This window comes from Tachypleus tridentatus, chromosome 13 (genome assembly GCF_004210375.1).
Source record: "Tachypleus tridentatus isolate NWPU-2018 chromosome 13, ASM421037v1, whole genome shotgun sequence".
Classification (NCBI taxonomy): domain Eukaryota; kingdom Metazoa; phylum Arthropoda; class Merostomata; order Xiphosura; family Limulidae; genus Tachypleus; species Tachypleus tridentatus.
In genome coordinates, this window is record NC_134837.1 from 204,137,262 (window position 1) to 204,153,350 (window position 16,089).

At 32.7% G+C, this 16,089-nt stretch overlaps 1 protein-coding gene across 1 annotated transcript in view; it reads left to right on the forward strand.

Moving 5' to 3' along the window:
• Positions 1–10,906: 10,906 nt before the first annotated feature.
• The window catches only part of LOC143237723 (protein Wnt-7b-like), a 41,627-nt gene continuing 36,444 nt past the window's right edge, over positions 10,907–16,089 (forward strand). Inside the window, exon 1 of the mRNA XM_076477252.1 lies at positions 10,907–11,247. Within this exon, the coding sequence (XP_076333367.1) occupies positions 11,099–11,247 (149 nt within the window). The 5' untranslated portion in view covers positions 10,907–11,098. The remainder of the gene's footprint in view (positions 11,248–16,089) is intronic.

A 16,089-nucleotide genomic window follows, 5' to 3' on the forward strand; every position in this document is an offset into this window, starting at 1 on the left:
TATGTCTGAAGTAATACTACTAATGGTATTGAGAACATGATTGTACTGATAGACAAACATAAAATGTTATTTTGGTGTAGCACACTAAACCACTCTGAAATTTAGAAGTAAAATATTTAATGTTGTATAACGTTAAACATTGATATATTTAATTAAAACGTTCATAATGTCCTACCTTGAAATTGTTTAATTTCAACCTGCAATACCTTAGTACTTCATTAAGACTTCTGATGTGTCATTGAGTTGTATATGACTATTATTAAGCAGTTTATGACCATTGCTGAGTTGTATATAACCGTTGTTGAGCTGTATGTGACCGTTGTTGAGTTGTATATAACCTGTTTGAACTGTATGTGACCGTTGTTGAGTTGTATATAACCGTTGTTGAGCTGTATGTGACCGTTGTTGAGTTGTATATAACCTGTTTGAACTGTATGTGACCGTTGTGGTGTTGTATATAGCCATTGTTGAGTTGTATATGACCGCTTTTGAACTGTATGTGACCCTTGTTGAGTTGTATATGACCGTTGTAGAATTGTATATAACCGTTGTTGAGCTGTATGTGACCGTCGTAGAGTTTTGTATAACCGTTCTTGAGTTGTATGTGATCGTTATGGAGTTGTATATAACCGTTGTTGAGCTGATGTGACCGTTGTAGAGTTCTATATGACCGTTTTTGAGTTATATATAACCGTTGTTGAGCTCTATGTGACTGTTGTTGAGTTGTAAGTGACCGTTCTTGAGTTGTATATAACCGTTGTTGAGCTGTATGTGACCGTAGTTGAGTTGAATATGAACGTTGTTGAGCAGTATGTGACCGTTGTTGAGTTCTATATAACCGTTCTTGAGCTGTATGTGACTGTTGTTGAGTAGTAGATGACCGTTGTTGAGTTGTATTTAACCGTTCTTGAGCTGTATGTGACCGTTCTTGAGCTGTATATGGTAAAATGCTCTTGATCTACGCATTCCTACGAGTCAACGCTGTTTGGATTTCGACCTATCTTACTCCTGCTGTATGTATAATGATTCGTGACAATCAAATGTTCAGCATAAGTAAAATGTACCAAACTTGGCTGCAGACAAATATTTATATAATCTAATAGGTGTTTCACAGTGTGAAAGTGCGGTATTAGTGTTAATAACAGTACAGCAATATGTTGAGTGTTTTTTATTTGTTTAATGTCACACATAGCCAGTCCTCGACTGTATGTTCTAGCCATTCCTAGCTTTAATGATATATTAGAGAAAAAACACCATTTACAGTCCAATAGAAAAGTGGGACAGTATGGGATGAGGTTCTATCCTTATCCTGCAGACTGAAGGATACTAGAACTGTATTATGGAGTTAAATTAGGATTGTTTGAAATTGAGTGACTTTGAAGAAATCGAGTGAACACTTTGTAAAAGAAAACTAAGAAAAAAGTTACTTAATATCATTGGGATTAATGAAGAAACAGTGCTTTTACTGGATATTTGTTTCTAAATTAAAATTTACTTGTATACCAGTTCAGTGATGCCACCTCTCTCAGTGTGCATACACTTTCCACGTCACTAATGGTCATTATGTATAATAAACTCAAGGTATCACCTTACCTACCAATGGTCAAGATCAACTTCGTTTTTCATAGTATTTTCTGCTATACAATAATCATTACCGAGAGAAAACTCACGTGACACCATTAAGAAGTGACCCAGTGAAGTAGATAACCAGCGAAAAAGTAAATTAGCCACATTTTTTGCCAGTGTTCTGTTGTTAAAAACCATACGTACAGCTAGAAAACTGTTTGAATCATTTTAAATCTTCATAGTGAATATTAAAAGTAACTTTACTAAACTAAATAATAATAATTAAAAAACAACAGGAAATATGTTCAGCAAACCATAATATGAGGATGTTTGAAAAAATGAAAGTTGTCGTATGTAATAAATAAGGTAATCTGGAAAATTATTAATCTTGAATATGAAATGAGTTGCTTTCTAGCTATTATATATATTAAGGTATAAATAAACTCCCTCTAGAGGTCGTTATTAGACGATCATAGATGAAAAACAAATATAAAAATAAAATACGTTGTTGTTGTAAAAGCAAGAATAGAATGAATAACAATAATTTGCACATTTTGAAACTAAAATAACTGAAAACATTTCAAAAATACGAAAGTTTCATAAACTTCAAAATGTGAAAAAAAGGAAACAGATATTATACACTTTATTATGACGACAGTTTCCACTGTACACTGTATTACTTTCATTTCTTACTATACATGGCAATACTTTCAGTTTTTCTGTACACTATACCACTTTTAGTTCCCACTATATATGGTAATACTTTCAGCCTCCACAGTAAACTGTAACATTTTTAACTTCCACTGCACATTGTACCACTTTCAGCCTCTTCAGTAAACTGTAATATTTTCAGATTCCACAGCACTCTGTAAGAGTTTTGGCTTCACTGTACACTGTTACAAGTTAATTCTCCACAGCTACAATGTATTAGTTACAGTTTATATTTTACATTGTAGTAATTTTATTTTCTATTGTTTAAGTTCCATTGTTATACTGTACTAGTTTTATATTCTAGTGTTATGCTCTATTAGTTTCATCTTCTGTTACACTGTATTAGGTTTATTTTCCACGATTACATTGTATGAGTTTTATCTGCTATTGTTACACTGTATTAGTTCTATTATCCACTGTTATACTTACTGTATTAGTTTTATCTATTATTTTTACACTGTATTAGTTTTAGCTTCTATTGTTACAGTGTGTTAGTTTTACTTGCTATTGTTACACTGTTTTAATTTTATCTTCTATCGTTACATTGTTTTAGTTTTAACTTCTATTATTACACTGTATTAGTTTTATCTTCTATTGTTACACTGTATTGTTTTTATTTCCGCTGTTACATTGTATTAGTGTAACTTTCTATTGTTTCATTGCATTAGTTTTAACTTCTATTATTATATTGTATTAGTTTTATCTTCTATTGTTACACTGTATTGTTTTTATTTTCCACTGTTACATTATATTAGTTTTACCTGCTATTGTTACACTGTTTTAGTCTTGTCTTCTATTGTTACATTGTATTATTTTCATCTTCTATTGTTTCACTGTGTTAGTTTTACTTTCCACTTGTACATTGTATTGCTTTTACCTGCTATTGTTACAGTGTTTTAATTTTATCTTCTATTGTTACCCTGTATTAGTTTTAGCTTCTGTTGTTACAGTGTATTAGTTTTATTTTCCACTATTACACTGTATTAGTTTTATCTTCTGTTGTTACATTCTTGTTTATATTGTGTGCTATGTGGTTTTTAGACTATTTAAATAATTACTTACCCTAGAAATAGTGAAGCATTTTACATGTTTTTTCTTAGTATATCCGAAGTAACAAAGAAATGCTTTTTAGCGATTTAGGAGATAACTTTTGAAAGTGACTTCCTCTCCATCATTGTGAAGAAAACATTTATATTTTTAAAACAACTGAAATCGATGATTATGGTCTTGAGAGAAGCACAATTTTTACCCAAACAACACAACCACGATGTTGACAAACATGATGGAATCAAGGTCACAGTATTGGCCGATACAGGTCAGAATGAATATAGCTTTTATTTATAGCAGTCCATTCATAATACAAAACAAAGTAATAAAACGTTACAGAAGGGTTTGATTTAGTGTTCAAGGACTGCCATTATTCACGATGTTGTCGTTCGTAGTCCTATTAGAATTTCATGAGGCTCAGACAAATTAGAAGCTACGGTTGATGCTTAAAGTCATAAATTGTAGTTGTTAGTGTAATGATATGTTGAATCGGATTGTTAAGTTTCAACGACAATTTTGATATTGTTTTAAACAGTATTACTCATGGAAAAAAACAAGAAACAATATAAGAAACTAAAAACCCACCATAAGGGTTAACACATTAAATAAATGTTTAGACAAATTTAAAAATTAATGTTCTAAATGTGGTATCGAATGTCTGCATTTACCTATAAGTCACGTAAAGACAAAATTTAATCTTATACAAAGGCTTTAAATGATACAAGTTCATCAAGTGAAGTTGAACCTTTCAAGTGAAAGAATTTACAGACAAAAATTATTTCCGTCCTGCAATATGTTTCGAATATTAAGTTTCTGAAGGTTTAAAACAACATTTAACCTGAAACACGGCTTCTCTTAATTGCTACCAATTTAACCTAACTGATGCTACTATAGGGAACCTCACCATCTACCTTTACCACTCAATCAGCTGTTGTCACTAATTCTAGCGTGTTCGAAACTCAAGTTCAACAATATTTTGTGAGTGTTCAAAAGAACTGAGGTTCAATTGTTTGTTTTTGTTTGTTTTTTTTAATTTCGCGTAAAGCTACTCGAGAGCTATCTGCGCTAGCCGTCCCCAATTTTTCAGTGTAAGACTAGATGGAAGGCAGCTAGTCATCACCACCCACCGCCAACTCTTGGGCTACTCTTTTACCAACAAATAGTGGGATTGACCATTACATTATAACGCCCCCACGGCTGAAAGGGCGAGCATGTTTGGCGCGACGGGGATGCGAACCCACGACCCTCAGATTAAAAGTCGCACGCCTTCACATGCTTGGCCATGCCGGGCCGTTTACGATGTCCAAATGTTCCTGTAAAATACCAGATAAACGTTTTTCATGTAGTGTATTATTCTTATCTTTATAAATATCAGGTCATCCCATGAGTTGTGTCATTCGTAACACTAAGATTTAAAAAGATATAAACTCAAATAACAACTTTAATCAATTATGTATTTTCCATCACGTTCAATAACAATCTATAAACGTCTCAAAAGATTTTTTCATACCACATTTATAAAAAAACAGGTGATTCTGAGACAAAGAAAGATAAAAAGGTTACCTTTTAACTCATTCATGGAATTAAACTGTTTTTCATTCATATGATGTTGCAAGCTTCTGAAGAAATGGTAATCTGAAGGAGCAATATGAGGGGGATGGTGAAGTTTCTCCCAGCTGAGCTCTTCAGTTTTTCTTAAGGTGATTCTAGCGGTGTGAGGACGTGCATTGTTATGGTGGGAAACAACTGTTTTCCGATCCACCAAAGTAGGTCTCTTTTTTTATTTTTTTAGTGCAGTGTCCAATCGATCCAGTTGCTTACGATATATCTAAGCAATGATTGTCTGGTTTGATTGTAACAACTCAAAGTCTATTATACCATCTTTATCCCATCAAACACTAAACAAAACCTACCTAGGATAGACGTTCGCTTTTGGCTGTGGTGTAGCTGGTTCTCCTGCACTAATCCACTAATAAATGTGCATTTAAACTGTAGTTTGGACTATGGATACTATTAACTAGTTGTCTTCTCTGTTTAGTAGTTTGGACAGTAGATACTATTAACTAGTTGTATACTCTGTCTAGTATTCCTTTTTAAAACGTCCCGTGCTAGGCTGTTACACAGTAATTCCAGTATTTTTTCTATTACACGTTATATTGTTACAAAACAATTCCCATTAATGTGAGGGTTAATGATTCCTATTCAAGAAACAAGTAGATTCTAGGAAGTAATAACCTGGAGAAGACAGTATTATCTTAATGAATGTACAAAATAACGAAAAAAATGGGTTAATAAACAGAAGACAAACATTAGTAGATTTTGAAACTTGGAAAACCTAATTTTTTAGACCGGTTCAGATGTCACCAGCACGACATTTAGTATGGATTATAAGTGTATCTAGACACGAGATCAAGTTTTAGTTATTTATTTAGTCAGATGTGACCTACTTTTGCAGACGCTCGGCAGCTTGTGAGTTATTTCAGAAATTTCCCATGTTTACTGGAGTTTCGTTACGAACTTATTTGTTATCGGACTTCGTTCATCAATGTCTCAATCTTTCCTTTTTGATCTCTTCACCTGTCGTCGAGTTCATTTAAAGGCGGTTATAACTTGCGTGGAGTAACCTCGTCACACTGCCTATTTAAATTGAAGTTTTTAATCTCGGAAATCAAAGAGATACTCAACGTTCCCTGAGGACTCGAAACCAATCATATCTTCCCCACCCAACTCTTGAACAAGATGAAAAGAAAACAACAAAACACGTCAGCTAAACTGCCATAGTCTATACAATTATAACTGATTCCATCAGTGCTTTACCCTGTAAGGCACTTATTGATCATCGCATGAATGAAACCTTCTCTGAAGCTGGAACATCAGTGTAATATTAATGATTAAATGACCGCGTGTCTCAAACCGTTTCAAGCAGAAAATCGGATTTCGATACCTGCGATGGAAATAGCGAAGATAACCCACTGTGTAGCTATGGGTTTAAAAACAAAGAAAGTGAAGTATTGCCTGAGTTAACCATTAGATAAATGTAAGGAACATCCTTGTAGTTATTTCTTCCACAGAACACTGGAAAATATAAGGAACATCCTTGTAGTTATCTTGTCCACAAAACACTGGCAAATGTAACGAACATCCTTGTAATTATCTCGTCCACAGAACACTGGCAAATATAAGAAACATCCTTGAAGTTATCTCGTCCACAGAACATTGGCAAATGTAAGGAACATTCTCGTAGTTATCTTGTCAACAGAACACTGGCAAATGTAAGGAACATCCTTGTAGTTTTCTCGTCCACAGAACACGGCAAATATAAGAAACATCCTTGTAGTTATCTCGTCCACAGAACACGGCAAATATAAGAAACATCCTTGAAGTTATCTCGTCCACAGAACGCTGGCAAATGTAAGGAACATCCTTGCAGTTATCTTGTCCATAAAACACTGACAAATGTAATGAACATCCTTGTAGTTATCTTGTCCATAAAACACTGGCAAATGTAATGAACATTCTTGTAGTTATCTTGTCCACAGAACATTGGCAAATGTAAGAAACGTCCTTCCAGTTATTTCGCCCACAGAACTATGGCAAATGTAAGGAACATCCTCGTAGTTATCTTGTCAACAGAACACTGGCAAATGTAAGGAACATCCTCGTAGTTATCTTGTCAACAGAACACTGGCAAATGTAACGAACATCCTTGTAGTTATCTTGTCAACAGAACACTAGCAAATGTAAGGAACATCCTCGTAGTTATCTTGTCAACAGAACACTGGCAAATGTAAGGAACATCCTCGTAGTTATCTTGTCAACAGAACACTGGCAAATGTAAGAAACATCCTCGTAGTTATCTTGTCAACAGAACACTAGCAAATGTAAGGAACATCCTCGTAGTTATCTTGTCAACAGAACACTGGCAAATGTAAGGAACATCCTCGTAGTTATTTTGTCCACAAAACACTGGCAAATGCAAGGAACCTCCTTGTAGCTATCTCGTGCACAAAACACTAGCAAATGCAAGGAACCTCCTTGTAGTTATCTCGTTCACAGAACATTGGTAACTGTTAGAAACTGAGTTGAAACTTGATAGACTTCTACCCTGGTTTGTCACGTGAACACAGACGCCTTTTTCTAAAGGTTTTTAATTAAGTCAGTTTAAAACGTTGGATCCCACAAAATTCAACTGGTGGTTTGTCATAGTCTTCCAGTAAGACCCGCGACCCACCGATGTGTCTTGCGATATATTCCTTTTAAAGGGCCATTTATTGGCTGGGACAAAACGACCACATTTACAGATGAGAGTGGGACATCAGTACGTTTCTTATAGAAATGACAGTGGAACATCAGAATAACATATCTTTTCTAGACCCTGGAAAGTATAAGCAAAATAGGCTTGGGAGTCAACGTGTTAAGGATTTTTATGAGGTCAAAGGTTAAACAACCCAAATATGTACATTTTTGGCTCCTGTATTTATAACAATAAAAATTAAAATTGGCACAAATATAAATTTTAAGTTTATTACGTGAGTTATAGCTCAAAATAAAACATGATTCTCGGGGTTTGGTCAATTATTCGGTCACATTTGAACCAATTTACCTGGGGTTTGGTAGAGGTTACCTTTTTACCAGTCCAAAACGGTGACGTAACCAGCTTTGAGATGCTTTTCTCTTTGCTTAGGGGCCCGGCATGGCCTAGCGCGTAAGGCGTGCGACTCGTAATCCGAGGGTCGCGGGTTCGCGCCCGCGTCGCGCTAAACATGCTCGCCCTCCCAGCCGTGGGGGTGTATAATGTGACGGTCAATCCCACTATTCGTTGGTAAAGGGTAGCCCAAGAGTTGGCGGTGGGTGGTGATGACTAGCTGCCTTCCCTCTAGTCTTACACTGCTAAATTAGGGACGGCTAGCACAAATAGCCCTCGAGTAGCTTTGTGCGAAATTTCCAAACAAACAAACAAACTCTTTGCTTAGGTTTTCTTGTGGGAGAGCATAATTTGGGGTTTTAGTGAACTTTTCACGTCTATTTACATACAGTTTGGTTAAGTAATATCATTTTGCAATTCCAAGCAGTGATAAAAACAGTTTTTGAGTTTTCTGGTGTCAGAACTAGCAAAGAAATGTTTTATTCTGTCGCAAATCTATAACTTAAAATTATTTTTTTGAGTTTATCTTTTCTTTCCAAGTTTATGTTCAGATACATACGTGGTGTTTATAAACGTTTCAGATGGCCTCACGTATTAAAACGGGTTACCTTACTTCGATAACAAGATAGGTGATTGTTGAGAATAACAAGTTTCTCAGTTATTACTGACTATGTAATTGTTTTAGAGAAAAGTAATTTTCCACAGTTACCTATGTATCACACAAACATTTAACAACCAAATATTGAAGAAACGGAAAACGAATCCAGAATTTTTAGTCCCGTAAAGTTTCATCTAACTCATGGTAAGTAAGTCTGTAAGGTTATTTAACAATGATCAATGTCAATTGTATCATAATATAATTAATTACAAGCCTTTAAGCCATGCAGAACCAATAAATAAACGTTTCAGTCATGTAGGAACCAACAACAAACATTTCAGCAATGTAGAAACTAATAATAAACCTTTTGAGATATGTCGAACTAATAATAAACCTTTCAGATATGTAGAACCAATAATAAACTTTTCAGATATGTAGAACCAAAAATAAACCTTTTGAGATATGTCGAACTAATAATAAACCTTTTAGATATGTAGAACCAATAATAAACCTTTCAGTTGCCTAGATCCAATAATAAACATTTCAGCCATGTGGGAAGCAACAACAAACATTTCAGTAATGTAAAACCAATAATAAACCTTTCAGTTGTGTAGAACCAATAATAAACACTTCAGCCATGTAGGAACCAATAATAAACATTTCAATAATGTAGAAACTGATAATAAACCTTTCAGATATGTAGAAACAATAATAAAAATTTCAGATATGTAAAACTAATAATACACTTTTCACCCATGTAGGAACTAATAATAAACCTTTCAGTAATGTAGGAACCAATAATAAACCTTTCATTAATGTAAAAACAATAATAAACTTTACAGATGAGTAAAACCAATAATAAACCTTTCAGATATGTAAAAACCAACAAGAAACATTTCAATAATGTAGAAACTAATAATAAACCTTTCAATAATGTAGAAAACTAATAATAAATATTTCAACCATGTAGAAACCAACAACAAACCTTTCAGATATGTATAACCAATAATACTAATACTTTTCAGATATTTAGAACCAATAATAAGCTTTTCAGCCATGTAGGAACCAACAACAAACCTTTCAGTAATGTTGAAACTAATAATAAACTTTTCAGCAATATAGAACCAATAATAGACCTCTCAGATATGTAGAAACTAACAATAATCCTTTCAGTAATGTAGACATCAATAATAAACTTTTCAGATATGTAGAAACCAATAATAGACATTTCACATATGTAGAACCAATAATAAACCTCTTATCCATGTAGGAACTAGTAACAAATCTTTCAGGTACTTAAGAACCAATAATAAACTTTTCATCCATGTTGAAACCAATAATAAACCGTTCAGTTTCTTAAGAACTAATAATGAGTCTTCTAGCTCCTTAAGAACTAATAATAAACTTTTCACTTGTGTACGAACCAATAATAAATGTTTCAGCCATCTACGAACCAATAATGAACCTCTGAGATATGTAACAACCAATAATAAACCTTTCAGCTACAGATTCCCTTCAGAGTTTTTATAAAACATTTCAACCCCACTAAGTTATTATAAAACATTTCAACCCCACAATGTTATTATAAAACATTTCAAACCCCTGAGTTGTTATAAAACGTTTCAGACCCCCTACTCAGTTCTTCGCCAGGTGTTCTACGTGATATTCATTACGTAGTTTAAACACATTTATCATTATTATTTTCTGGTATTGAGAACACGTTCTAGCTGGTCATACTGCCGTTACGAGTTTAGCCTCGCATCGTTGTTTTCCAGGGTCTATATCCTGCTGGCATAACTTAAGTTGTTGAACATGTTTTGTTTTCTAAAAAATATATATATATGTTGAGGAAAAATGGCATTTAATATAAATATATTTCCTACATAGCTCGACTCGTGTTTGTATCTTTGAATAGAAATAATAAAGTCTACACATGGTCCGTGATGAAACATGACACGAAAGGACAAATACTTTACTCAGTCTGGTCCAGGAATATTCGTTCCGGAAATTATTATACTTTGATCTAATCTACAGATACGGATTAGAACACCTTAACACACGCTTTATCTGTGAATTGTCCTTTTCTGATATTTAGCCCAGCATGACCCTGGCTGCTCGTTGTCAAAAAGATAAAAAATAAAAGGCTGTTCAAGTCCCTCACGTCATGTCTTACCTGTCGAGCTACAGGGAACCCATGGAGGGACAGGTAATTAGTTAACCGAGCAGCCTATCTGTGGTTCCCCGCTCCGAGCTGACCAATCGGAACCTAGCAGGACCTCGCTGTATCACCGGCTACTAAAACTTCTTTCCTGATTATATATCATACAGAGAAGAAGTCGGTTCTCCAGCAAAATAGTGAATCCATTATTCTATATTGACTCAGAAGCACACAAGTAGAAACTTACTTTGAGAAACAACTTTACACAGTCCTGTTCTTTAAGCCTAAAGTATGGAGTGAATTACAATGAACAAGCTGATGGACCAAAAGTTAGTTCCTTCACATGAAGTTTTCGTGATGGAAACAATGGAAGATGAGAAATGGAAATGATAACAAAAATCTGTCTACTCTCTACTGTTGGAGTTATTCTGGGATCCGTATGTTAAGGAAGATGAAAACTGGAACCTCGTCCCCAGTAACCATCACCGTCTTCTTGCTGTTCCTCACTGATATAAACTTCTGGTAAGTTTATAACTGATATCACGCTTTTCATCAAACGGAACTGACAAACAAATGATGTTACAACCTCAAACATGTATTACATCCTAAACCATTAATTACATCTTAGATCATGTATTCACAAAATATTTCGCTTTTAAAAATTGACGATTATTTAAGATGAATTATTCAACATGAATTATTAACTGACAGATTGTGTCATTAGATGTTTATATAACACACAGATATTAGTACCAAAAAGAGTCAGGATACAGAGCTTATTACCTGACAGAGTGTGTCATTAGATGTTTATATAACACAAACATATTAGTACCAAACAGAGTCAGCATGTAGAACTTATTAACTAACAGAGTGTGTCATTACATGTTTATATCACACACACATATAAGTACCAAACAGAATTTAGATGCAAAACTTATTAACTGATGGAATGTGTCATTCATTACATGTTTGTATAACATACACATATTAGAACCAAAGAGAGTTACGATGTAGAACTTATTAACCGACAGAGTTTGTCATTAAAGTGAATATAGCATACACATATTAATAACAAACAGAGTCAAGATGTAGAACTTATTAACTAAGCGAGTGTGTCATTACATATTTATATAACACACATATATTAGTACCAAACAGCGTTAGGATGTAGAACTTATTGCCTGACAGAGTATGTCAGTAGATGTTTATATAATGAAAACATACCAGTACCAAATAGAGTGAAGATGTAGAATTTATTTACTGACAAAGTGTGTCGTTATATGCTTATATAACACACATATAATAGTACCAAACACGGATTTTGTATTATTAGAAAAGAGTAATGTAACATAACGGTCTCCATTATTACTAAACAGTAAAGTAACACAACGGTTTTCATTCACAGTAAACAGTAAGGTAACATAACAGTGTTCATTATTATCAAACAGTAATGCAACTGTTCATTATTAATAAAAAGTAATGTAACATAAAGTTGTTCGTTATCAATAACACCAATGTAATAGTGTTTATTATAAGTAAACAGTAATGTACATAACAATGTTAATTATTACTAAACAGTAATGTAACATAACGGTTTTCATTATTACTAAAAAGTAATGTAATATGACGTTCTTCATTATTAAAGAATAGTAGTGTAATATAAGAGTGTTCATTATTAATGAACGGTAATGTAACATAACAGTGTTCATTATTACTAAACAGTAATGTAAAATAGCAATGTTCATAATTAGTAAACAGTAATTTTAAATAACAATGTTCATTATTAATAAACAGTAATGTAACATAACAGTGTCTATTACTAGTAAATACTAACGTAACATAACAATGTTAATTATCCGTAAACAGTAATGTAACTTAGTGGTTTTCATTATAAGTAAAGAGTAATCTATCATAACAGTGTTCATTACAGGTTAACATTCATGTAACAAAACCGTGTTTATTTTTTTTTGTAAACAGTAATGCAACATAACGGTTTTAATTATTAGCAGACAGTAATATAAAATAATAATTTTCAATATTAGTATACAGTAATGTAACATAAAAGAGTTGATTATCAGTAAACAATAATTTTACACAACAGTGTTTATTACTAGTAAACAGTAATGCAACATAACAATGCTTATTATTAGTAAACAATAATGTAGCATAACAATGTTCATTATTAGTAAACAGTAATATAACATAACAGTGTTCATTTATTAATGAGCAATAGTGTAACATAACAATTTTCTTTATTGGTAAAAGTATTGTAACATTGTTCGTTATTTGTAAACAGTAATGTAACATTGTTCATTATTAGTAAACAGTAATGTAACATAATAGTGTTCATTTCTAATGAACAATAAGTTAAAATAACGGCTTTCATTATTAGTAAACACCAATGTAACATAACGGTTTTCATTCTTAGTAAAAGTAATGTAATATGACGTTGTTCACTATTAATGAACAGTAATGTAACATAATACTGTTCTTTTTTAATGGACATTTATGTAAAATAAGTGTGTTCATTATAAATAAACAGTAATGTAACATAACTGTGTTCGTTATTAGTAAATAGTAACGTAACATAACAGTGTTTATTGTTAGTAAAGAGTAATGTAATATATCAGTTTTTTATTAATGAACAGTAATGTAACATAATAATGTTCATCATTTGTAAACAGTAAAATAATATAACAGTTCTTTATTAATGAAGAGTAGCGTAACATAACATTGTTCATTATTAGTAAGTAGTAATGTAAGATAACAGTGTTCATTATTAGAAAGCAGTAATGAAGCACAACTGTTTTCATTATTAGTAAATACTAATGTAACATAACGGTCTTCATTATTAATGAACAGCATATTAACATAACTGTGTTCTTTATTAGTAAACAGTAATGTAACATAGAATTGTTACTATTAACAAACAGTAATGTACCATAGAATTGTTACTATTAACAAACAGTAATGTACCATAATGGTTTTCATTATTAATAGTCAACAATGTAACCTAACAGTGTTAATAATTAATGATCGGTAATATAACATAACGGTGTTCATTAGTAGTACACAGTAATGTAACATAACAGTTTTAAGTATTAGTAAATTGTAATGCAACACAACAATGTTCTTTATTAGTAAACAGTAATGTAACATAACGATTTTCATTATTTGCAAAAAGTAATGAAACATAATAGTTCTTATTTTTAATGAACAGTAATGGAACATAACCGTGTTCATTATTAGTAAACAGAAATGTAACATAACGGTTTTCATCATTAGTGAAAGTAATGTAACATGGCAGTGTTCATTACTGGTAAACAGTAATGCAACCAACAGTGTTAATTATTAGTGTGTGTGTGTTTTCTTATAGCAAAGCCACAGTGGGCTATCTGCTGAGCCCATCAAGGGGAATCGAACCCCTGATTTTAGCATTGTAAATCCATAGACTTACTTCTGTACTAGCGGAAAGCGTTAATTATAAGTAAACAGTAATCTAACATAACGGTTTTATTAGAAGTTAACAGTAATGCAACATGACATTGTTAATTATTGGTAAACAGTAATGTATCATAATAGTTTTCATTATGAGTAAAAAGTGAAGTAATATGACGTTGTTCATTATTAATAAATAGCAATGTATTATAACAGTGTTCATTATTAGTAAATAGTAGTGTAATATAACGGTTTTCATTATTTGTAATCAGTAATATAAAAGTGGTCATTAGTAAACAGTAATTTAACATAATAGTGTTCATTTTAATGAACAATAATGTATCATAACGGTGTTCATTATTAGTAAACAGTAATGTAACATAACAGTGTTTATTATTAGTAAAGAGTAATGTAGCGTAACAGTGCTCATTATTAGTAATCAGTAGTGTAACATAACGGTTTCATTGTTAGTAAATAGTGAGGTAACATAACGGTTTTTGTTATTAGTAAATAGTTTTATAACATAACAGTGTTCCTTATTAGTAAAAAGTAATATAACATATCAATATTGATTGTTAATGAAAAGTAATATACCAGTGTTCATTATGTACATTAATACAACGTTACAATGTTCGTTATTAGTAAACTGTAATGTAACATAACAGTGTTAATTATTAGTAAACAGTAACGTATTATAACAGTTTTAATAATTAGTAAGCAGTAAATTGTAACATTAGTGTTAGTAGTAAACAGTAATGTAACCTAACAGTGTTTATTATCAGTAAACAGTGATGTAAAATAACTGTTGATTATTAACAAACAGTAATGTAACACAACGGTTTTTATTAGTAGTAAACAGTTATGTAACATAAATTTGTTTATTATAAGTAAACAGTGATGTAACATAACGGTTTCATTGCTATCAAACTCTGATTTAACATTTCAATCACATGATATTTTACTTAAATTAAATAAATTAAGCTATATTTATTCGATGTTATAAATAATATACATTATTGTGCATACACTGCTGGCCAAAATATTAAGGCCAATGAACAGAAAAAATATGCATTTTGCGTTGCTAGACTCAACCGCTTATTTGAGTTGAGCTTCGAAAGATGAAAATAAGAAAAGAGAAAATAAAAATAAAAACCTTTTTAAACATTTAATAAAGAAAATGTAAATACTATGAAATTAGCCTAAATATTAGCTGGTCAAAAGTTTAAGACCATACCAAAAAGAAGTTCTAAACAGGGTAGGAAATGCCCAACAAGAGGTTCCAGTGGTGAGTTGCACGGCCGTCATTGCAAATAACTTCAAACATTCGCTTTGGCATGGTCGATATAAGCGTTTGCAGAAGGCTGGCTGGAATGTTATTCCTAGTGGTGAAGATGGCTTCATAAAGATTATGCACTGTTTGGAATTGACGTCCATTTCTATAGACTTCTTTGCCATCCACCCCCAAACATTTTCAATGGGGTTCAGTTCGGGCGAACACGCTGGATGGGCCAAAAGAATCACGTTATTCGCCATGAAAAAGTCCTTTGTCCTGCGTATATATTGATTGCAGCATTGTTCTGCTGAAAGATCTAGTCATTTCCACACAAGCGAGGGCCATTAGTCAATAAAGATGCTCTCTCCAACATGCCAATGTAGCCAGCTGCTGTTTGTCGTCCCTGTATAACCTGAAGCTCCATTGTTCTATGGAAGGAGAAAGCACCTCAGATCATGATGGAACCTCCTCCACTGTGTCGTGTAGAAAATGACTCCGGTGGGATATCCTTATCGTGCCAGTAACGTTTGAAGCCATCTGGACCATCCAGGTTAATGTTTTTCTCATTAGAGAACAAATCCTTCTTTCACTTTTCTTCGTCACATGTTTGGTACTTCTCAGCAAAGTTTAACTGAGCTGTTTCGTGGTATGGA